This window comes from Squalius cephalus (assembly GCF_949319135.1).
Source record: "Squalius cephalus genome assembly, chromosome: 5".
NCBI classification, from domain to species: domain Eukaryota; kingdom Metazoa; phylum Chordata; class Actinopteri; order Cypriniformes; family Leuciscidae; genus Squalius; species Squalius cephalus.
The window spans coordinates 2,855,325-2,881,586 of NC_137126.1; the positions used below are offsets into that span (position 1 = coordinate 2,855,325).

Sequence of the window (26,262 nt, forward strand, 5' to 3'; positions counted from 1 at the left end):
ACAAGTATATCTACAGTATATATATGAAGACTTCAGATGCAAAAGCCTCTAAGTGCCATCTGAAATTTTCTTCTAAAATGAGCATTTTTATCAAGCTCGTATATTTAGGTTCAGTAATTTCACTTTCATGACAATTATTAGGTCATTTTCATTGCCATTAAAGTGAAATAACTGAACATAAACATATATATTTATATATATATATATATATATATATATATATATATATATATATATATATATATATATATAAACTTAAACATTTTATTTTAGGCAGTTGCCAAGTCAACATTTCTACTTTGCATTTCCTTTAACAATGTACTGAGAGATATCTAAAACTGAAGTGAAAATGGATTTTGGATAGTTTGAAAAGAACATGTGGAGAACTTTAAAATACTCTTAGGGTATTCATGCCTTCACCACCAAACTTGGTCAACATAATAAATCAAATGTAATACCATATTATAACCACTAGATTGCCAACTAATATAGCCCTACATTTAAACATGGTTGTACAATACCTTGCTGCTGAAAACAATGTTTTCAGGCATAATTACTTCCTTTTATAAGGTATTGGATATATATATATATATATATATATATATATATATATATATATATATATATATATATATATATATATATATATATATGTATAGTCATTATTAAAGAATACTTTTGTCAGTTTAGATTCTTTTTATTGTTTAAAATGTTGAGTCTTGAATGAGATCAAAGGCTCAATTAAAGACTGTTTAACAGTTACTGTATTTGAGCCAGAAGACTCAACATTTTTAACAACAAAAAAGGAAAATAGTAAAAGGCGTATATCTTCTATGATATAGTTCAGACATTTGCTGAATGTTTGTTCACAGGGGCTGATCACACGGGTGTGTCACATCATAGCGCCACCTACTGGCAACAGGAACTGAAATGTTTATACTGTGATGCACTCCCCCAATGTGGTGTGATAGTTACAGCATGTTTCCCGATTGCCACCTTTTTTATTTTTGTATGGTAGAAATCTTAAAAGATCTGCCAAATGCTACCGTATACTAACATCAATTATAACAATTACTCCACTAACCACAGAAGTAGTACAAAACCCTTAGCGTGATGATGACCACGCAATGTCCACAAAAACACAGACAAGCAAAATATGTACTACCAGTTAAACGTTTGAAATAATTACGATTTTTCTATATTTTTGAAAGAAGTCTTTAATGCTCACCAAGACTGCATTTCTTTGATAAAAATAGTCAAACACAATAGCACTACAATTTAAAGGACTGTTCCCTATTTTACTATATTTATAATATAAATGTAATTTATTCCTGTGTTCAAAGCTGAATTTTCAGCATAATTACTAATTCTAATTTTATTTTCGTGCCGAGTTATTATAATTTTTTATTGGTGCTCAATTATTGATAATGCTACTTATGATTATCAATGTTGAAAACAATTCTTGTTGCTTAAAATTGATGTGGAAACTGAAACAGTTTTCTGAATTCTTTTTAATTAACAGCATTCATTTGAAATAGAAATTTTTGTAACCTTAAAAATGTCTTTACTGTCTTTTTAGGTCACTTCAATGCATCCTAGCTGAATAAAAGTATTGTTTCTCTCTCTTTTTTTTATTTTTTTATTTTTTTTATCTTAGCCTAAACTTTTTTCAGTGTATCATGGTTTTCAGCAGCACAAAAACAATGTTTTCAACATTTATATTAATAAATAAATTTTAAAAATGCATCAAATCAGCATATTAGAATGATTTCAGAAGGATCATGAGACACTGAAGACTGGAGTAATGATGCTGAAAATTCAGCTTTAGCCATTACAGGAATAAATAAAAAAGCTGTTTTAAATAGTAAAAATATATCTCACAGTTTTTACTGTACTTTTGATCAAAATAAAGGCAGTTTGTTGACATAAGAGACTTCTTCCAAAAACATAAAAAATCTCAATTATTCCAGACTTTTGACCAGTAGCGTACATCGGGTATATATCGGAGCACAAGCATGGAGACGGAGCACTGTCTGTTTGTGCCATGATTAAAACATGCCTCAAACATCTGGACAAATTGCTACAAAATGTAGATTGAGCAGATGCAGATAGACTGTTAGTCATTAAGACATGAATCTTTTTTTCTTTTCACTCTTCAATCAGCCCAACCAACCCTTCATTCTGCTGGTCTGCATCCGTTGTCTGCAAACGGCACAAACCGCATGTGATTTTCTGTGGCCTAAAGTGCCAAGAATGGGTTTTATGTTTTCCCCAATCTGCAGTCCCCCCCCCCCCCCCCCTTTCTAACTTTCTCTCATGCTTTTTTTTTTTTTTTTTTCTTTCTTTGTCTGCAATAATTCTCCTGGCCATAAAGATTTACGAGAGAGGCACTCCAACTCATGAAGGTTGCGAATACAAACAGCAGGAGTGGCTTGAGGACATGAGCCACAAACCCGGTGAACTCCAGGGCCGGCAGGTGGAGCGGCAATGCCATCGGGAGAAAAGGGTGGACGCTGCAAAGAAGCACAAACAAACAGATCGCCAAGCAGCTGTGCTGGGGTCTTCGGGGCACGTCACGCAGGATGAGTACTGGCGTAAGAGGGGCGCGTTTAGGGGACTGAGATTAACAGGGCATCATTCCAAGAGGGAAAACAGAGAGCCGTTTACACGCTGAAGCAGCGGCAAGCCCAGGCATGTCTCCGCAACAAGTGTTAATGTTTGTGTGAGAGAGCGCGTGTGTTTATTTTTAAAACTGTGAACGTGTGCTGCCTAAAAACAGAGAGCCATATCAAGGAACTTATAAATTACGGTCCATCTCCAGTCGTAGAACGTTTCAGTAAAATGATTTGTTCTGAAGTGAAGTGCCCTCTGATAAGGTTAACAGCAATCGCTGACCCGCATCCATCACTGTCTGCATGAGTTCATTATCATCAAAGCAGGATTTTGAAGAGGAAACACTCCTCCAATTGATAATGAGCCTTTCCATCTGCTAGAGATATAAATCAAAACCGCAAGACACCATCTCACCAAAAAGGCATGAACGAACGCATCTTGACCGTGGGAATCATTTTAATTGCATAGAGATGCAATGCCTCATGAACTTAAAGCGCTAGAATTTGAAATGTGATTTGAATCACAATACCGGTCATAGATATTCATATATGGGTCAATGACGTGACGGGTCATTTTTTTTGTCCAAAGTCCTTAATAATAATAAAAAAATATATATATATAACATCCAAAGTATGTAAGGTAGTACAACTTGATCTCTTTTACTGAATCCAAAAGGTTTTAATTATATTTTACTGCATATAAAGGTATTTTAAAGATTTTGAAGTGTCAAAAGGTCATTCGGTAAAACCGATATAGTAAATATTTAAATGGAATAATATTGTTTTTAATAACTAAAGGAACTACAATAATACAAATATAAAGCAGATAAGGCTCTTTGTTTTACATTTCCCCTTTTCTCCTTTCCCTGTGCAATGTTTTACTTGAATATGTTGGAGTGTTTAGAGTAGTCCAATAAATGATTACATTTATGAGATCAGTGATAATTTGTTTTAATATTTCTTCTGTGGTACACACTATATATTATCTCAACATCAATGTCAAATCAGTTTTTAACTTTCAAATCAGTGGTTAAACCGAATTACTTTTTTGGTGACATTTTTTCATCTTGTAAAAATGACAAAAAACAGTGTTAATTGATTGTACAAACCACAAAATCTTATTGTTAACACCTAGGTAAACTAAAAAAAATGGTTTCAAATATAGTTATATCTCCATTCTATTTTTTTACACTTTTAAAAACCTTATTCGTCAATGACCCATATATCATTCTGAGGAATACTGAATCTGTTTTTGTACATGTGAGATGAGTAAATGCATGCTCACTTTAGTCTAGAACTATATAATAATCATCATGTTCACACACAAAGCCTCTGAACTTAAGATTCCTCTCAACATGAGGACAGGAGAGCTGTCAGTCAATACATGGGAAAACAAAGTAACTTGCGTTGGGGGTAACGCATTGCAAGTAATGCGAGTTAAGTAATCAGATTACTTTTTTCAAGTACAGAAACACATTCCTTTTAAATTTTCAACAAAACATCTGAGTTACTTTTTCAAATAAGTAACGCAAGTTACTTTGTTTTCCCATGTATTGACTGACAGCCCTCCTGTCCTCATGTTCAGAGGAATCGTGAGTAAGTGCAGAGGCGTTGTGTGTGAACATGATGATTATTATAGTTCTAGACTAAAGTGAGCATGCATTTACTCATCTCACATGCAAAAAAACAGATTCGGTAATCCTCAAAATGAACAAAAACAGTAAAATTCAAACTCAGAATATTTTGCAAACCTGCAATAATTAAACATGTTAAATATTACAAATATACTTTATGTATTTAATCTCACTTTATTAACCAATGTTTATGCTGCTGACACTTGATGATCCAATTCAACCGCACTAATAAGTGTGTTTTACTGCTGAAGTAAGAGGCTGTGTCTGAAATCGCACACTCTTGAGTGGGCACTTATTTTGAATAAGTAATTACTTAACGACTTCTGAAAAAAAGTATGTTCTATATACAGGTGAAACTCGAAAAATTTGAATATCGTGCAAAAGTTCATGTATTTCAGTGATTCAACTAATATATTATATAGACTCATTCCATGCAAAGTGAGATATTTCAAGCTTTTATTTGTTATAATATTGATGATTATGGCTTACAGCTTATGCAAACTCTAAATTCAAAATCTCTGAAATTTTGAACATTTTCATAAGCTGTAAGCCATAATCATCAAAATTATAACAAATAAAGGCTTGAAATATCTCACTTTGCATGAGTCTATATAATATATTAGTTCCACCTTTTAAGTTTAATTACTGAAATACACAATATTCAAATTTTTCGAGTTTCACCTGTAGTATGAATTTGTGTAGTATGAATGTAATCCATTCATAAATCCTCTCCCATGCACTTCAGAATCTCACTAGAAGAAGTAGTTCATCCTGGTACTTTTTGCCTACTCTTTTATGAGTACTGTGAATTCGAACATAGTTCATTTGTCACATACTGTTTTTCGTCTACTATACATTAGGGAAGAATGCGATTTCGGATGCAGTCGGAGTAATGAAACTTCCTCTCCCGTGTCCTATTCTTCTGTAATCCAGAATGGCATCTGAAAGCTTTGTTTGAGCGGCGCCCTCTACAGTACAGGTGTGGATTTGCACTTCCTTCAGCCTGAGACTTAGTGAAATGGCCTTTACATTTGCCAAAAATAGAACTTTTGTGTTTTTGTTATTAAAACAATCAAGCAAGCACAGCCCAGGTGAGAAAAGGTGATATTACTTTCAATAAAAAGTTACTAAGTAACGCTATTAGTTACTTTTTTATGGAGTAACGCAATATTGTACAGCATTACTTTTAAAAGTAACTTTCCCCAAGGTTAGTAATTTTTTTTTTTTCTTTTGAAAGAAGTCTCTTATACTCACCAAGGCTGCATTTATTTGATTCAAAACTGCAAGACCAAACAGGCATGAACGAATGCGTCCTGACCATGGGAATAATTTTAATTGCAAAGAAACGCATCGTCTCATGAAAGCACCCCTCCAAACAATGACCTTAATGCTTTTAAAACAGCATTGACTTGACCACAAAAACATATACGCTATATATCACCGGCCAAAACTCCCACAAGAACCAAGAATGCTCTGATTTGCAGAGTAAGAGCATACCTAACACAATGCTATTTTATGCCAGCCATGCTCACAAACAATAATTAATAAAGCAGCTGTCTGCAGATTCTGGAGCAGCACAGCTGTGTAGACTATTTATAAAGGAAAAAATTTCCATCGCCAGCTAACTGTTCACTTAGCTGTTCACAGTTACACTGAGAACAAGCAGAAGACATATCGAGAGGCAAAAAACCCCACACGAAAATAGAGAAAAAGGATGCATTCATTCATCCAAGATTTAAAGTGTTGTTAGAGATCTAGGGTGCTTTGCTGGGATCAGTGTGAGAAGCCAGTGTCACAATGCCCTGACATGGTGAGGAATTATCATTCTTCACTACACTGGACAAGAACACTGTAAATCACAAAGCCAACTATGAGCCGTGGGTTGATTTCACCATGGCACTATCAGAACATTCCTCTGTTTGTTTCAATGAGCTCTATGTTACCTGGAGAAAGCCTTCCATGCAATTCATTCACTCAATGGCAGTTGCTCGGCTGACACACAACAGCCACTCGTTTTTCTACATGGGCACAGACTTTGAAAATCCCATCATGGCAACGTTGACGCCGCCACAAGAACACACATAGTCCGAAATCCTTCACTGGGATTCTGAACAGGGACGTAAACCAACAGGGAGTACCTGGACCATGCTAACCCGCCAAACATCGACCCCATCTGTTTGTTTGAGCACCCTCACATAGAAAAAAATCACATTTAGAGGTGAGAGTTTGAGACAGGACTACAGTGTTCGAGACGCCTGTCTGAAAGCAGTCGTTGAGTAACATGAACAGAAAACTGTTTGCTGTAATTTGTTTGTAAAAAACAAAACAAAAAAACAACAACATTGAATTATCGAATGGTTGTATAAGATGTTTACAATAATTTTGCTTTGGATAATCTCTATATTTCATTTTAATATAATACATTTTCCCCTGTATTTGAGTTGAGTTCTCTCAGGGACTATAGAATTTGAAATGTGATGCAAAGTACACTACTGGTTAAAAGTTTGGAATAATTAAGATTTGTATAATAATTTAGTTTTTGAAAGGAGTCACTTATGATCAACCAAGGTTGCATTGATGTGATCAAAAATACAGTACAAACAGTAATATTGCAAAATATCATTAAAATATTAAAGGAATGTTTCCTATTTGAATATGTTTTGAAATTGAATTTATTCAACGCTCAATTTTCAGCAGCCATTACTCCAGTCTTCGGTGCCATTTATGATTTAGAAAACATTGTAACATTAGAAATGTCTTTACTGATCAATTCAATGCATCTTTGCTGAATAAAAACTGTTTTCAACATTGATAATAATCATAAATGTTTCTTGAGCATCAAATCATCATATTAGAATGATTTCTGAAGGATTATGTGACTGACACTGAAGACTGGAGTAACAATGCTGAAAATTCAGCTTTGTATCACAGGAATAAATTACATTTTAAGATATATTAAAATATATATAAGTTATTTTAAATTCTAATAATATTATTTCACAAAATCTTTCAAAAACATAAAAAAAATCAATTATTCCAAACTTCTGACAAGTAGTGTAGATCTACAGGTTTGGATAGCCTATTACACCAGAAGAATATTAAATGAGAATCTTGCTCTTGGGATGCAAATTTGCCATGGCAACAGACAACAAACATTTCCTTTGGGATGCTGCCGCCATGAACTCATGAGACTTTGGCAATCGCATGCTTTTGACCAGGAGAGCCGGCACACTTGTTTGACTCTGCTAAGCAAGTATCCCGTTGAGACATACGGACCTTTTTGTAATGAGTTTCAATGGGCCAAAGACATTGAGGTTTTCTTTTCTGGTTGCAGAGACAGTTGAGCATTACAAATTCTGGACCAGAAATTCACACAAGCGTCTGTCCAGGGACATGCACAGACCACAAATATTTTCTCAAGGCTTTTGCTTGAGTCTAAATCACACTTATCCGGAATGCAGACAGTAGACGAGTTAATCAACTCTATGACACATTCTCTATATCGGGATAGTTGAAAAAATGTGTAATATTCAGGCACTTTTGGCACTTGCATCTTAGACACAACACACGCAATAGCCTGTGATGCAGTCGGTACGTCGATTCTCTAAAGAAGCATTGACTGGGTGCAGGTCTAGCCAAAGTGTATTTAGAAGAAATGATGTGAGATGGTGGTGGTACATAAACTCACCCTCGGCTTCTCTGGGGCTCCAGTGGCCAGACGGGGAACAGGGGCGCGGGGACGAAGAATTGGAGGCGTACTGCAGAAGGACGTGACCCTCTGAACATTTATCACATACTGATCCCACTTCTCTAGGAAACCAACAGAGACAGACAAAATGCAACTTAGATACAGCAAATTCAAGAAGATGGCAAGTTAGATGGATATCTTCAATATGGGGCAAAAACTGTTAAGCATGCCAGAGTGGGAGAAATCATAAATATACCAACAATAGTGCACTCAATATAATCAGCACTAATAGTTTAGTGTAGTCACGCTGCCCTTTTAAAGACCCCACAAAATCAAATTTCAAAAGTCAGAAAACTGCACTTAAAGTAATTTTATAGGGTCTTGAAAATATTTGTAAAGTTATCATTTAATCAAAACCATGTTTCTAGCACAAAAAAATAAGGATCTCGATTAGAGTGAATTTGAACAGTGACATTTACACTAACTTTGAAAACATAATACTGCAGCCTTTAACTAAATATTTCTAAAAAGACAAAAATCCAAAAAATGAAGAAAAAACGAATTATCTCCTATTTCTATAGCTCTTGAATGCAATGTAAGTCCCTGTTTACACCTGGTAATGAGATGTGTTTTGGTCCATCGGATCACAAGTGGACGACGCTAAATACAGGAGCAAACAGGGTATACAACATTTTGAGCTCGTCCACTTTCAACCACTTCCAGAGGTAGTCGAAACCTCATTAGACCGGATTGCTTTCGTAGTGTAAACCCTCATGTGGTTGAATGTGTTCAAACAGCTTCAAAATACATTATGGGAAGCGCACTAGCCAGACGGGATTTAAACTTTGTTGGCATTAAGCCCCAAGTTTGGTTTGAATACGACAAACGTACCAAGCGTGATCTTGTGGCTGTCAGAGCAGGAACGAAAGCCGCTGCTCTCCATGTGTTTTTCCGTCGTCTCCGATCGTGTTCATATGTAAAATGCACAAGCTTATTTTGTCCATTAGATTAAAAGATCTGAAAAAACCCATACATTCACCTGCACATAGACCCTCCCCTCGAAAAAATCAGGACAGAAGTGGTTGAAAGTGGACAAAAGAGACAGATTAAAACACCAGGTGTAAATGGGTATGTGTCTCCCTCGTCTACTTGTGATCCGATCGACCCAAAACGCATCTTAATACCAGGTGTAACCTAAGTTGCTTTGGATAAAAGCGTCTTCCAAATGAATCACAGTTTTTTTGTTGTGCTACACCACTACTTGTTTGAAAAAAGCAGGTTGTTACTGGAAAAACTACTGTACACTGTTTTTGGAAAAGGTTAAGCTACTGTCACACTACTTAAAAATGTTACACCCCAAGACTGCTCTGGTGTGAGAATTCGCTTATCAGCCTCAATGACTCATTAAGCACTTTTAGTCAGAGGGCAATGACAAATCTGGGTGCTGCTTAAGCAGTCAGACTGTGGTGTTAGAATGTTATATGGATATACAGTAAACAATGTCACATGGTCCAAGTGGAGAGTTTCAGATCGACATGTCTGGACATGCTCCTCTGAGGGGATTCCCCTGCCGCTTGCCTTAGTGAATTCCACCTGTCTCTCACATAATGGTCCCTCGTGGACCGTCTGCAGGCCCACGAATATATATTTCTGACTGCATTCAGCTCTAAGGAAACTGATGCAAAATAACAAAGAGACTCAACCCAACAAAGTTCCACAGATCTGAGTCATGAAATGTGGATATCCAGTGCCAACAAGAAGACTTTGGAAGGCAATGTGAACAATTCCACTGTATCTACGACACAGCCAGTTAAACGCAGTTTAGAAATAGCGCTATTAATTGATAGCATGTGTTAGCTATTTGGCAGACGCTGAGAATTCTCGGTTGTTTTGCACTTCCTGCAATCTATCCTCTCACTGTACTCAAAAACTATTACAAAATGTCTCAGACTTCTCCTCTTTCAATATTTACTAAACAGAACATGCTTAGACATGTCTCCTCTCTGCCTACGTCCACATTTATATTCCACGTCTTTTCCTATATCAGATTGCATCTTCCCAGAGAGCACAACAAATGCTGATATATATTTTGATACATGTATTCTTAAAATAGTCTCTAGGATATGTGCTATGCCATTGCAACCTGAGTTCACCTGTCATAGAAGTGGCCAGAGATGGGCGGAAACCACTCTAAAGTAATGAAGTTTTGTTCCTGTTCTACCACTTGGGGTGCCATGGGGACTGGAGGGGGCCGGTAATTGGGTTGCCAGGTTTGGTAGATGAGGTCCAGATAGCAGTGCATGCGAGCCACCTGGTTAAGTGTAAAGGAATCAGTGCAGTCGTCATCTGGGGAAAAAATGTGTAAGTTCAGATATTTTACATAGTTTCTGATAGCACATGGCACATGAAAAGGCATTCCTGTTGAGAAGATCAAAGAACAACGTTGTATAAATCAATACTTTTCATTTTTCACAGTTGGCAATTTGAACTGACATGAGAAACAGTAACTTTTAGCAATGTGACAAACTTAAGTAAAAAAGTTAATTCAAATGTTCCAGAGTCCCATAATTTAAAATATTACAAACATATTCATTACATTTGAAGATCTATTATAATCTAAATAAAGAGTGAAATAAACAAATATATACTGTGCAAAAAAAAAAAAAAAAAAAATCATATACATTTTTACACAGACCCTCAGTTAGTCAAAAAGAAAGTGCAAAGGAATGTATGAATACTTTTTTATGTCTTTTACAAACAAGTCTTCAATTATGCAAAAAGCATGAAAATATTATTTAACAGTATGTATTTAGTAAACGGAACATAAAATGCTAGCTATGATATTAGCATTAGTAAGACAATTTTTGGGAATTTAGTCCAAACATTACAGCTACAGAAGTGGCAGCCCTCATGTGATATCCTCCTGAGAATCACCAGTATGGTACTTCAGTGGCTTAAGTCTTGTCTTATAAAGACTTATAAAGCATAAGATCGTGTTAAAGTTTCCAGGAGAGGTCGTCACATTACTGGGGTGCCTCAAGGTTCAGTGCTTGGTCCCCTCCTTTTCTCGACATACACAAGCTCACTTAGCATAAAGACACATGGCTACTATCACTGATATGCAAATGATACACAGTTCACCTGCTTTTCCAACCTGACAGCCCTACCCTACAGGCAAAATGTTAGACTGATTATTCAAAAAAAGGATAAAAGCCCTATTTTTAGTGACCAAATGCTATTTTCAAAATGTGTGGATGCTTTGTAGTGTCCGTTTATTGTGCGCATCCCAGAAATCCCATTTAGTAGTTTTGGAAATGTCTACCAATGCTTTAAGCTTTCAGTGCTCTTCAAGCAGGCTACAAGCATGAGGTGAGAGAGGGGTGAAGTTTCTGACCAATAAGAAGTCACTAAGAAGTCACACTGTTGTGGTGAATAAGAATAAGTCAATGTATTAATTATAGCAGTATTTCTATCTGTTTACTATTTGGCTTTGTGATTTACTTAGTAAAAGGCAGATTGAGAAAGGGGAGTTTCCGTGTATTTGTTCTTACCTGTGTAACTCATGTAATTATTAAAGGGCGTTTGTTCAAATTTGTGGTTGCCACACGTTTCGTTGCCGTTATCAGGGTCCCTGCAGTGCTTGTATTTGGGTGTGGGGTTCGTGTCGGCACACAGATCTCCGGTTTCCAGCGAGGGCTCTGTCTCTAAACACGCATCGTTGCAGGACTCGATCTCTGAGATGCCTCTGAACACATGGTACAGTCCCAGACTGTGACCGATCTCATGGATCATGGTATGAGTGTGGCCAAATGTACCATAGAAAGACGGATTCAGAACTATACCGCCTATGAAAAGAGAAGAAACACAGCGTAAACCCTGATGTGCTTGTACCTTTTAACAGTAGTTTATACTATGTGATTTGAAATACAAATGTATTTAAGTCAAACAAACTTAAATTTGGTTGTATGTCATGTAAATTACATCCTTTGAAATGTTAGACCCTTGCACTTGCATTGCGATCTACTGTACAACAGGTTATCCTTCAACTTGTCTTTTTGAGCAGATTTTGTTTTTGTAGAAAACTGAAGTGATATAGAGTGAATCTGAATTAGTGGAATGAAGGCTGCATTTACACTGTCAACCAAATCCAATTTTGATTTGCCCTGATCATTGTTTATTTCAAAAGTAAGATGTTTTCTGGTCTTCCTTTGCAATCATATTCAGTGTTCTGATGTTTGGTTTACCACTAAAAAAATGTTAAAAGCATCGACATGCAATAAAACATCATGTTTGGTCGTGTTCATATTCAATATTTATAAGTAATTAGAGTGCTGTGTAAGTAGTTGTAATCAGGGAGGGCAAAAAGAGACTATTGTTAGCAATGGTTCTATGATCAACGTAGGCTTACAATGCTTTTGGGAAACTCTTGAACTGTGCACTTTCTTGCAGTGTATATGTAGCCGAAATGTACTTGAATTTTGATCATATTCTTTTGCATGCTCTTCATCATTGTTTAGTCGACTTACGTTGTTTACTTCCTTAATCATTTACTCAAGGCCTCTATAACAATTTTTATAATTTATGACGAGCAAACAGAGAGTCTTGGGAGTAGGAACCACTGAAATGGTATAGGTATAGGAATAGGAATAGATTGTGACAGTGATATTTTCAGCATTAAATGACTGCGGGAACGCAATTCAAACTCTTGACCTGGACTATGCTTATGTAGCAATTTCTCAGTACCTAGATGTGTCAGTGCTTCCTTGTCCCATGGCCAGGTAGCAACTCCAGCCAGGTCTTCATCTGAGGAATTGGCGAAGAAGATATTGAGGTGCGTTGAACCGTCCAGCTTGAGGATCTCTTTTAGCTCCTTCACATCCAGATAGGCCCTGGAGCCAGAGACAGAGATCATTTATTTGGTTGATGCATCCACTGCATATTTGGCATTCATTATGACACACCCATAAATCTACATTTCCCTCACTGCAAAGTGGCTGAAAAAAAAGCAAATCTTGGCCCTTGACTAAAAAAGTTTCATTAATGAAATTATCACTAATTAGCATTACATTTCAAATTCTTTATCTGCAATAGCAGTCAGCACTAAGTTTTGTTCTTTCATTAGCACTGTCTCTACTATGCCTGTGGAGAAGTTGTATAGCAACTCTTAACATCGCTTTCAAGAATCCATTTAACCTTGTTCTCTGCTTCCCTTGTCTGGTCCGCATTAACGTTTTAGCAGCAAGCTAGCAGACCAAACCAGGCTTGCGCATGTAAGTGTCTTTCCAGAGACAGGTGCTTTTATGAGTGTGTAGCTCCTTTAACTGAACATGCTAAGAGCTCGTTTTACACAAGAGCACTCCATTAGGGCTAAACCATTAAGGTTATGTTATGTTTATGGGCTTCATTGGCACTCAGAGTTCACACGACTGTAAAGCACCTGATGAAAGACCTCCCTGAGATGACCCATGTGACAGCTCAGAAAACCCCATTCATCAATTAACCCAACACACACAATAGCCAAGGGGAAAGCCAAATGATAACGTAGTATCACCTTTCACCTGTGACTAGTCTTTGGACCAAAGTCATGACAGACATTTTTCTTATTGCACATCTACAAAGTGATCCAAACCCAGGGATGCATTACTGCGTACAGCATGTGCACATGGTGAGGATTCACACAAGTGTTTAACTTTAGCTCAGGGTTAACCACAATTGTGTCCAAGGTATATGCCGTCAGATCCGATCAGTGAGCTTGTGAGGATAAAGCACAAATCTCTCTCTCTCTCTCTCTCTATAGACAGGCTGTTTGCTTGCAATAACAATCTGGCACTGTATACATTCTTCAAAAAGCATGGAGAAATAACTTAAAACACATGCCTAAAACATGTTAGACAACTTAAGCAGATATCATTCACATTTTTCAGAGACTCCAACCCGATGTCTCCTGTTAGCTAGATTTCCAAACAAGAAAAGTGGTAACAGGCTTCGGGTCTACAAAAATAAACCTCCGACCACACAGCCATTGTTGTGCCACGCATGTAGCGCAGTGTTCTTCCAGAATTCCACAATTAAGACGGAATGTTGACGAATGTTCGCGGCGCAGCCATCAGTCTGTCTCCCTAGACATCCCATAATCAAAACAAAATAAACAACCACTTGGGGTGCTTATCTGAAAATTCTTCTTCTGCTTCTTCTCACTCTAATCTTTCTAAACCATCTTTCATCCATCAGTTGCAATATTTCCATTGAATGCTCAGGATTGGCCAACTGCTGATTTCTGTTACTGGATTGGATGTCCAGTGATAAACAGTCTCTTGATGATTGCGATGGGATAATATTTGGGAAAAACCACCTGCGTGTTTTTTGTGACTGATGTCACCTCATAGCCCGCACACAGAGTCATTTAAAGAGCTCCAGGAATACCACTGGATGTGATTCTGCGGCCTGGAAAGCCTTCAAAACGGCTAATAGAAAACATTGCTTTCTCTTGAACGAGAAGCTCAATTAAGGCGTGACGAAATTCAAGGACAGTACTGGAATATTTGGATGAATCATACAGATCAAAACAAAGATGTAAAAGGTAGTTTTCACTTATCAATTCATTCACTATTTTCTCACAACATGGAATGTTTAAACGTTTCCCATGAAGCTGCGTGCACTTCTGTAAACAATCGTTTATGACTACAATTTGAAAACAAAATAGTTGCTTGGAGACCACTCTAAACAAGAAATAAGCTTCCTTGAAATTGTGGTTTCTACTTTGTAGTCCACCCAACTAAAATAAAAAAATAAAAAACTACCAAAAAACTACTTCTAAAGCCAATAAATCCTCTTTAAAACAAATCTCATAGCTTTGGATTGCTACATGTGTCCTTGGGCTATACCTGTTTTTTGAAACAAATGAACACTGCTACAATTCACATAGAGCGAAAGTTAAACCAGACCATCTACATTCTGGTGGAATTGTGAACATCTTGTGCTTTCTATCCAGTGGCCTCAGGTACTCAGACTTAGAAATCCAATTTCCTTGGATCATTTTTTTTGTCTTCTTTTGGCGAAAATAGTGGTGTTTAAAGCTTGGAGCAAATCATCATACAACGGACCAGACAAAATCCTTGATAAAAACATTTTTCTTGAAGTGTTCATGGAGTGAATATCCTACTGTAATAAATTAAGAGTTGTGAGAGACAGTAATAAACCGCAATTGCCTTTGCAGATTACTTAGACCAGTGCTTCCCATACATGTCCTGGCCCCCACCACTGCACATTTTAGATGTTTCCCTCATCTAACATACCTAATTCAACTCATAGAGACTGTACTGATTGTACTGGGGTTGATCAATGAAAAAAAAAAAAAAAAAAACGTGAAAAAGTGATTTTTGAAAAACACTGGCTTAGGGTAGGGGTAGGCTACCTTCCTGCACCCTTCAGTTTCAACCCCGTTCCAACACACTGGCTGTCATTTTCGAGTAATCCTGAAGACATTTATTAGCAGGTTCAGGTGTGTTTGATTAGGGTTGGAGCCAAACTCTGCAGGATGGCAGGGTGGGCTACCCTTGACCTAGAGAGACATGGCCACTATTCATACATGCTCTTCAGCTTCTCCCTTTCAATAACCTTTTAATGCAACTGAAGTGTGGAGAATGATCTGGAGATTTGAAAGAAATATTTAGCTTCATCATACCAAGAGGTAGCAGAGGTATGAATCTGAACTCCCCCATTTTGCTCTTTTCCAGGGTCGTCCATTCTTGCTCATGGAGGGCCACCATCCAGCAGAGCTTAACTCCAGCCCAATTAAATACAGCTGAACCAGTTTATCAAGGTCTTCAGGATCTCTAGAAACTTCCAGGCAGGTGTGTTGGACCTGAAATCTGCAGGAAAGTGGCCCTCCTGGAACCGGACTAAGGGGCTGTTTACACGACACCGTTTTCAACTAAAAACGTCAAACTTTTTATGCGTTTTGGCCGTCCCTTTACACGACAACAGCATTTGGGTGCCTGAAAACGCAGATTTTTTAAAATGGGTTTCAAAGTGCAAGTTTTTGAAAACGGTCTCCGTGTAAACTACAAAAACGTGAATCTCTGAAAACGATGATGTCATGCACATGCATATTACGTGTTTAGTCTATAGTGTTTCATCGCTATCTACTGGCCTGACAGCAGAATACAGCATTTTTAGTCGTTTTCGCGGATCCGTGTGAATGGGCATTGTTTTGACAATGGTGTCGTCTATACGTGGAAAACTCAAAGGAAAAACTTCTAACCTGAAATAAACTGCCAGTTTTTCAGAACTCTTTATGGCAATACACTGAAGATAAAAAAGAAGAACAAAAACGGGCAAATATGACTACTGTTACATGCCTATTCAGCGCTGACTGACAAATGTGAAGCCAAGCCGCTAGGAAAGTTGCACTTATGCCTGGACTTGAAGTGAAGCCTGTGTAGGCCAACGGACCCCACCGCTACCTGTACCTTAACCTCAAGTTGCTTTAATTTTTTACAGTGCTTTCCACAATACACATTGTTTCAAAGCAGAAATTAATGATGCAAATGTTTATAATACCTAAATGCCCAATTATCCACGTTTAGCATTTAACTGAAGCAGAAAACTCACACAACCACAAGGAGCAAACCATATTTTAAAATAAATGCAAAATAACAATCTCTGAAATATTTGTGCAGCTTACTAAACAAGTTGGCATCATAAATCACAGCTTACCTTAAATGAGAAGCTGGGTTGAAACAGGTCTTGGTCACATTGGTGATGCTAGGGTTACAGCAATCTCCATTATCGTAACCATAGTTCTCACAGTTGCACTCTGGATCACAGATGCCATTTCCTTGTTTATGTTCAGGGCATCGCGTCCTAGGCTTGCAGTGACCAGCATCAAAGCCCGTCAGGGTGTGGTTGCATTCAGGGTCACAATCCTCATCGCCCACCTTGCTGATGTCACAGTTGGCGAGCACCAGACGGTTATACAAAGAGGAATTGCTGACGTTGTGCACAGTCAACTCCCAGCTGATGTTGTACATGCTAAAGGCTTCATTCAGATGCTGATGCTGCAGGTGAATCTGTTGATCTGTGACTGTGGGTTTACGCTGAAAGTCGTCAAACACGTTCACAACACGGTATCGTACTGTTTTGGGGCGACGGAAGCTCCAGAAACGATTGTAGTTGCGCACCACTTCTGTGTTATCGCACACCGTCTGTCCGCAGGCTGGAGGCTCCAGGGTGGTGTCCAAAGACCACAACCCAGCACGAGAACCCTCATCAGGTATCGGGAAACTGCCGTCCTTCACTGCCAGCCATTTGCGCGCTGGGTGTTCAAAGGTCTCGCGGATCACCAGGTCAACCAGGTCCTCAGGGTCCTCTTGTCCATGCATGTCCCTCATGATTTGCCTCTGAGAGAGAGCCTGTCGCCACAAACCGACACGTTCCACAGAGCCTCTGTAGTTATGATTCAAGGCATTTCCACCCACCATCAGCACCTTGAGTTTTAGATCAGAACACTTTGTTACATTTATCTGTTAACTTGTATTTGCATACAGTACGTGTGTTATGTAAGATCTGGCAAGGTGAAGAGTGTAACTTTTTTCTGATAAAATACTCCAGTGTTAAATGTGGAAAGCTCTGTAAGTTAGCCCTTGGTAGGTTGATTTGTGTATATTGTGGTGCTATCAGTAAAATTAGCTGGAATGACATCAATTCAGCAACAACAGGCTCATTAGAAGGAAGAAAAAAAGGTGCTTCTGTCTACATTTTTGCAAAACTCACTGCAATTCACTGATTTCATTGAATTGCAAATTCTGTCATCTTATACTCACCCTCAAGTTGTTCCATACCTGTATGAATTTCTTTCTGCTGAACAAGAAAGAAGATATTTGAAGAATGTTGGTGACCAAACAGTTGATGGGTCCCATTGACTTCCATAGTATGGAAAAAATATTATATGGAAGTCAATGGTGCTCATCAACTGTTTGGTTCAAGAAATTCATATCGTCCAGGTCTGGGACAAATTGAGGGTGAGTAAATCATGACAGATTTTTTTGGATGAACTATCCCTTTAACACTATAGGTTAGGTTTAGGGTAGGTGGAACATTATTTTCAAACACAATAGAGTATTAACTTTTTTGCTCCACTCATTGGACGTTTCATTTCCAAACAGCCAATTGGATTAAATTGAAAGCACATGTAGTGCAACTTACTAGACACAATGGAAATGTCACGAAATGTGCAAGAAGCAAATTTTGCAGAAATGTTGCCACAGACACATTTTTTCCAATGAGCCTGGTTGGAAACCTATTTTTGGAAAAATATTTATATTTCTGCAGTTCTGTTTGGTTCACCTAGAGAAACAGAAATTACACACTTCACCATTAACTAATAACAAACATGTATATATATATACATACATACATATATATATATATTTATTGGTTGTGTGTGACTCTTCAAGGTATTGTGCAAAAAGTTCAATTCTGAAAGGCTGAAAGAATTAAACTTACCTTACACTTTTTAGTAAGGGGGCTGAAGACATCACCTGACTGTTCCCTGCTAACAGCAGTCTGAGCACCATTGACATATAACTTCATATAGAGGCCATTGTAAGTCACAGCCACATGTGCCCAGCGGCTGGGCAAGTAGCGGGCATTCGAATGAATGGAGGTAACTTTGTGTGCTCGATCCGTCTTAAGGGAGAAGAAGAAACGCGGGTCACGGTTTCCTTGCTCACTCACAGCTTTAATTCCCAACAGCCATCCACGATCACTGGAGGCATAGAAGCATTTGTCGAAGAGACCTGTGGTTGAGAATGTACAAGAACAAATGCATTAGGAGGGAAATACAATTGCAACAAGTCAGGAAACAATCATGCAAAATATGCTTTGACAGAAAACAACAGAGTAGCTGAGGAAGGGATGGGATCAGGAAATGACATTAGTAGTGTGTGCAGTTTAGGCTGTTGCTGTTTTCGGGCCAGTCCAAGATCAAAAGAATACTTTGCACGTGGCACACTTACATATTATCTCGGGTTAGGGATTCTGGGGGTTAAATGCATTACACAAGTTTATATAGCAAAAAAGTACAGTACAGTACAGTGTGTCTTTGTCAAGCCATGTTTTGACCTTCCTTTGATGTCACCTAACCGGTCAAGCTTGCAATGTATCTCAGATCTGATCTGCTGTGCAAGTCAATTTTGTATCTCATCATTATGGAAGATCAGTGTCAGCTAAGCACTTTTTTCTTGCTCTCACACCAATCTAGCATGTTGAACCGTTGGAGACATTCGGTTTTGTTCAAATTAAGACAATCTGGTTTTTCCTGTACGGTTTCCATCTCAACAAGCAAGATCTTCTGTCCAATCTGCTGTCTGGTGATGTCCGTCTCAGGTTCTTCTTCAACTGCCAAGTCATGACTGTAAATAATGTTCATGGTCTATAGAGCACTCAGCCAAATCTACCATCCATCCTGCAGACACAAACGCAGCGCTGTTCGGGGTGCTGAACTTACTGGCGTTAGGACATTTATAAGCGTTTTGTGGAGCTGAATTTAGCTTTATGTTTCCTACGTCAAATGCTGTCAAATACTCAAATGCTCCTATCATATTGTCAAATGCTCCTATTCAGCAGCCTCTTTCCACACACTCTTCAATCTTCTGCATTATAGATTGAAAACATGACTCAAAAAACAAAACAAGACAATAACAAAATTAAGTCTTGACATTAAGACTAACGCTGCGTAAAAACAACAACAAGAACAATGATTGCTGAAAATAAGCACTGGCCTCCCTCAAAACAAGTGCCTTATGTCTTCATTCTCAGAGGCATGAATTAGATTTAAAAGATTAAGCATGACTACATAAGCCAGAGTCCACTTCAATCACTTCTTTTTGTTTTGTTTCTTTTAAATATCCTAACACAACAGATATTCACTGACAAGGGCTCTTCAAATACCTTGAAAAAATATATATATTTTAAAGGAATTTATTAGGTAGCAGCCGTCCCTGTCTATGGGCGAGCCAGTCTACATAGAGTTCAGTGCATGCTGTACATCACAGCCAAAAATATATCTATATGAGTCAAAACATCATAATGCATGGATTTATGATATCCATATTTAATTCCATCCTCATAAAAAAACATACATTAGGGTGAGTATATGATGACAGAATTTTCATTTTTGTAGGCTGATTTTTTCAATCCATGTTATAACAGCATGATTTGAAAACGTTCCAGTTAAAACACGTCTTGTGCAGAAGCAAGGAAATCTGATCTACAGTTTCACATGGTCAATGTCATAAATATGCTTAGTGAGAGCTTGTTGAAATCAGTGAAAATAGTGCAGAATCTTAATTGACACAAAGAAAAGTCATCTTTTTTTTTTCGTCTTGATTTTTCACAGGTGTTGTACCCCTACTTTAAATGACACATTGCATTAGGGTTGAAGGTCATTACCTTAACGTAAAAGGTGCTGGTAATTATCCGTTTCTTACAGTGCGTAATGCCATAACGCATAATTTGTAAATCCTTGTTTACATAAATGGAAAAATCCCAAATATTGAATGTGATGTCAGACTTTTGTATTACATTTTGATTATGTCACAGTACAGCATCATCATGCATGTATTTACGGATCGGATACATGCGTGTTTGTGAGAGATACTGTGCTGGTCAGGCATTCAGTCCAATGCAAACCCACTGCAAGCCTGAAACAGATGATGTCATCCCATCTCAGTGTGGTGGGTTACTGGGGAGGTGGGGGGGGGGTGCATTGACATCAGAAGCCCCGCGTAAATCAGTGATGCCCACTGCCGGATCACTAGTGGATTCTCACTCTGGTCTTTTCTAGTCGTGCGTGACAGCGTTGGAAAAAAACTCACGTCTAGCAGCCAGCATTTTTTTTTTTTTTTGCTCATGACTTTCAGAAAAAGACTAGTTTTGTGTCTTTTACGCTCTCTGTCGGCAGAAAGCGGAATCGAAAGCGATGGTGTAATGCTTACTCACTGAAAAACCCGCGTCAACGTACAGAACAGTTGTGTTTGCAAACTCAGAATTGCGCTTTCTGAAGTCTGCGGCTACTGGATGAGAACGTAAATGCAATGCAATGCGATTTGGTCATTTGTGTAACCGATGCGCGCGTTTAAGGCAATCTGCACGCTGAGAACAGCTTCACTTTTCTCATGTGTTTCCCCCCGAGCTGAATGGAGGTGGGGGGGATTTGGGGTCTTTCAGGGATTCGAGGGTCGTGCGCGTTAACCCGGTGCCTCTTCAAACGCGCAAAGACTCTCGCGCTCAGATCTGAAACAGCAAACCTAAGCTGCAAAATGTTCCTGTCTCGTTAGCTAATATTAGAAATGAGTTAAATGGAGCCTCTGCGTTGACGTGATTACTGGAACTGATTGATTTATCTGGAAGTTAATACTGTCAAAGTCACCCGGTCAAGCGCCATCATTCACATGCATTACTCTTCCACCAACATTCAAACTCACGTAAAATGCATAAATCTGTTCCTACCAGCTATAACGGTAGGGGAACGCTGCCCACCCTCCGCTTTGACCCACATCTGGAGGGTGAAATTGCCCTTTGGTATCTCCACGCCGGGCTTGAGTCTCAGCTGGTCCCCCCTGCCCGTGAAATACACGGCTTTCCCCCGAGAGGAGCTCGCATCCTCCGCTGGAGAGGAGCGGCCGCGCTGGCGGGGGAGCCGGCGGTCCAGTGCCGGCAAAGAGCGCTTGCCCCGGGGCAGCCGTGTGGCACAAGCCCCCGGGAAGACCGCTTTGGCTTCTCTGATCTTCACCAGCTCGCGTTTGGATCGGATCTTTCTCAGGACCGTCCCGCAGTCTGACCCCACACACAGGACGAGCAGGATGGCGAGACACTGGAGAAAAGTCCAAACTTTCATTTTATTAAAAACTAGAGAGATGATAATGATGAGGAGGGTGGCCAGAGAATTGCGCACGGACGCACTCTTCCTCTCCAAAGTCCTTCCACTTGTTATTGTTGTTTTCTTTTCTTTTCCTCTTCTTTCACAATCTTTTGTCAAAGACGAATGTTCCAGATACACAAATCCATGAAGCTCTACGAGCTGGAGTTGTTCTTTTTACTCCTTCTGCAGGCAAAAGTGAGTCTTCTTTTTAGTTCTTTGATTCGATCAGTAATCAATGAATAAGGAGCTTCATTCACACTCTGTGCACTTCTGTCTTTCTCTACTCGCAAAACAATGTTCAAGAACAATTCGTGAGCGCAGAACACGTCCAAACATGACGGGCTGTCATATCTGAGGATGGAGCACATTCACATGCTGTTTGTGCTGAAGTTGAAGTTGAAGTCAATGAGAGGGTCTGCAGGAGGTCCGGAGGTGTCCAGAGCATCGCGGATCTCTGCTCATGTATGCTGTGAGCTCTGGTGGGGATCCTTCAGTCTTTTAAGAGTGAGACTGTGATGGAAGCAGACCAGCCCATGTTTCGGTCCTACATGAGTTTCTCTCCTTGCGATCCTCCTCTCGTGATGTGCTGAAGTCACAGGTAAAGCACTGACGGCAGGAGCATTTACACACATGCTCCTCCAAGAGTGTTGGATAGTGTTTCCAGAGTTGGGAAGGGGTGTGTGTGCGTGTGTGTGTGTGTGTGTGTGTGTCCCTCTAGCGGCTACAATTCAAACAATTTCATTCATTTGAAAGTTTTCGCAGTACAAGAGAGTCGCACTGGATCACTTGTACAGTAGCCCTGTAAAAATAAAAAATAAAACAACAACAAAAAAACTTATTTGATCTAATATTGTCAGGCTGAATAAGCCATAATATTTCTTAATTTAATAAAACCAGTTACCACGTGAAGTAATTTGTTTTTAGTGTGTGTTACCAGACAATGTTATTATAGCCTAACTGGAATCAAAATGAACCAAAATGCACTACATAAATTAGAAATATGATTTATGGTAATACATTACAATTTGGTTCCATCTGTTAACATTAGATACATTAGTTACTATAATGCAATAAATTGCAAATACATTTTTAAATAGCATTAACAAAGATTATTAAACAAACTAACAAATGTTTTGTTCATTGACAATAATGGGACTTTATTGTAAAGTGTTGATTAAAAATTATGACACCCACCGAGGCAGGCTAGTGGAAACATTTAATAGATTTTTATACAGAAAATGATTTGCATTATATCAATTAGGTTCATTTGTATTGTATAATTAAAATAAAATAATAACAAGCTTACTCCTTAAGCACATGTACTTGATTATAATATCTCAGTATAGGGTAACAATTTATTTTACAGTGTCCTTGTTACAGTTACATGTACTTGCCATGCATAATTGCATGCAACTAACCCTCAATCAAACCCTAATCTTAACCGGACAGTCAATGCATGTTGTTAATTAATATTACTCAGTACTACACTAACAATGACACCTTAAAATATAGTGTAACCCTCAGTAGTACATTATCACGTGAATGCATTGTAACGTGTGACTGGACTTAATTTACGGTGCGAAAGAAAACTTCACGTTTGCACGCACCCCTCTAAAAGAGGAACAAATATGACGGTGAGAAAGGGATGGAGAAGGACAAAGACTAGGAATTTGCGCTATTCTACATAAATTGTTGGCGAGTTGATTTCCTCAGTTCTTTGAGGTGGTCCACCTTTGTATGGCAGACCATCTGTGTGGAGCGTGGAGACAGAGCTGGTGAGGAATGCCACAAGAGCTTTTGTTCTCTGTTTGTTTGGTGTAAACGAACACGCAGACAGCAGAAAATTGCTACCTACCATTAAACAGGGCCAAACCAATGTTAAATATTTGTCTCAGTTTTGTCACATTGCAGTGGTGAGACCACTTCTTTCTTTCTTTTTTTTCTTTGTCCAGACAGAACAGAAGAATGGCATGGGTCTCAGCGGTCAGCTCACCCCGACTGATCTTCAGAGCAAGCCTTCAGCTCCACTAAATTCCATGTCGCAAAGTATGGGGTAATACTTCATAATTCACTCTAAAAAAAAAAAAAATGCTGGGTTGTTTTAACCCAAATGTGGGTCAAATGTGGACAAACCCAAACATTGGGTTAAAATTTTCATTTAAAAATAACCAACCAACCAAAAAAAAAAAAATCATTAATTAATTCAATTAATTAAATTTAACCCAATGGCTGGGTTTATCCATATTTGACCCAAACATTTTTTAGAGTGTTGCTTTCAATGAAAACTTGGATGAAAGAATGGTTAACAGATCAATTAAAAATGTCATTAAACTTTCAACACACTGCAAACAAATAATCATAATGTCCTCAATCAAGTATTTTAATGGCTAAACATGCTTAAAATATGAGCGTATTCAGACCGTTTTAAGATCATATATCTTGAATGAAGTTTGGGAAATTATTTTTCCTAGTTTTAAGCAAAACAACATTTGAAAAGGTTTATGCCTTACAATCTGGAAAGAAAAGAAAACAATAAACCTAATTCAAGATTTATTAGCTTGTTTTAAGGATATTCAGATATTCTTAACTGGAAAACAAGACAAAAAAAATTTTTTTGAACAGATCTGATTGTACATTGAAATTACTGATCTGTTGTGCATTTTATAATGGTTTTTAAAGTAAAACATTTTCAAATCTATTCACTTTTGCTGTTGTTCATGATTCAGTCAAGTTATTGAACTGAACATGTATATTTTCCAAACATGTTATGACCTCTTCATTAAGAAATATGAAAGGCAATTTAGAAAGGCAATGTTCAAACTTAAATGGCTCTGTGTTGGGTTCTCTAAGTCACTGAATGTAACATTATTGCCCGGTTTCACAGACAAGGCTTAAGTCTATAGTCCCAGACTAAAATGCATGTTTGAGCTGTTTTAACTTGCTCTGAGATATCTTAAAATATGTCAGTGCCATTGTTTTGACTCAAGATCAGGCACGTTTCTAACTAAGGCCTAATCCTGGCTTAATCTAAGCCCTGTCTGTGAAACCAGGCCTATGTATTCAATGGCAGTGTGGCTTAATTTGTCCAATATCATTGGGTAAACTCTAAACAGTGGCTGTGGTTGATTGAATAAACTGCTTAGACTAGTTTTACAAGTTAGTCATTTCATTTATTTTTTTTTTATTTTTTTTTTCAGAACTGGACATACATTTTTAATGTCAGTTACATAAAAGAGTAGATCTGTAAAGTAAGACTGATTAACCCTTGACTAGATTCTAGTTTGTCAGACTAATATAGAGACCAATGATTATTACCCAATTCTGATGTCCAAACTATGCTTTTCCATATTAAAAAGTACTAAAGCCCCCTAAATTGACACAAACTACTAATATGACTTGTGCTATATTACGTCTTATTATTATTATTATTCACTTAACATATGCTAAATATTTCATTTTGAGTTCTACAGAAAACCGTTTTGAATGAAATGAAGGTGGGCAAATTATGACAAGTTTGAGTGTATTTTATGTTTTGCTGAATTGGTAGCTAATTCATATGAATCTTGGGGTACGTTTACACGACAATGATGTACTAAAAACTGAAACGCTTTTCACATACAATGACAACGTTGTCAAAACGATCCACGTTCACACGGATCCGCAAAAACGATTAAAAACGCTGTATTCTGCTGTCAGGCCAGTAGATGGCGATGTCCCCTTGTATAGGAACACACGCGCCAATAGACTGAACGCGTAATACCATGTGTTTTCACCGGTCACCGTTTTCACAAATTCGTGTTTTTGTAGTTCACATCTGAAATTCCAGCGTTTAGTTGATCCTGATTATCACTCATTGTCTTTAAACATGACAGCTTTCTTCTTCCATAAGGGGGCTTGGCATCACGACAGCTTTGTTTCCAGTGGATTGTTAAAGAAAATCAGAAGGCGACTTTGAAACTTCCAAAGTGTTTAAAATCTGCATGCCATATGCATCAGAAGTTCAGCCAATGATCCGTGATGTCTGAGGACGAGGCTACTTTAAACACAACCCATTTGCCCAGTTAAGGCCTGTTCATACCAAGGACGATAACTATGATAACGATAAAGATGTTGTAAAAACAATTCTAAATGTAAAAGAATAGAAAAGTCCACACCACTGTAACGGCACAGAGGAACGATCTCGTTAGAATCACTAAAAGACCTTTTTGCAGCCAATCAGAATCCATCCTGCTTTATAGAGCTCAAGCATTTAACGGCAGACGACAAAACTGCAGCATAATAAACAGGACGTTTTTGTGTGTTGGTGTGGATATAGTCATCATTATAGTTATCATTCTTGGAGTGAACAGGAAGGAACAACACATAGCCTACATGTGGCAAAATTTTTGCAAAACGCAAAATACG

At 38.1% G+C, this 26,262-nt stretch overlaps 1 protein-coding gene across 1 annotated transcript in view; it reads right to left on the bottom strand.

Annotated features, from left to right (window-relative positions):
- The window catches only part of pappaa (pregnancy-associated plasma protein A, pappalysin 1a), a 99,355-nt gene extending 76,837 nt beyond the window's left edge, over positions 1–22,518 (bottom strand). The window contains exons 1-7 of the mRNA XM_079872091.1: positions 21,447–22,518; positions 18,441–18,733; positions 16,653–17,422; positions 12,678–12,823; positions 11,486–11,779; positions 10,088–10,280; positions 7,935–8,056 (exon numbers count right to left, since the gene is read on the bottom strand). Of these exons, the coding sequence (XP_079728217.1) occupies positions 7,935–8,056; positions 10,088–10,280; positions 11,486–11,779; positions 12,678–12,823; positions 16,653–17,422; positions 18,441–18,733; positions 21,447–21,834 (2,206 nt within the window). The 5' untranslated portion in view covers positions 21,835–22,518. The remainder of the gene's footprint in view (positions 1–7,934; positions 8,057–10,087; positions 10,281–11,485; positions 11,780–12,677; positions 12,824–16,652; positions 17,423–18,440; positions 18,734–21,446) is intronic.
- Positions 22,519–26,262: the final 3,744 nt, after the last annotated feature.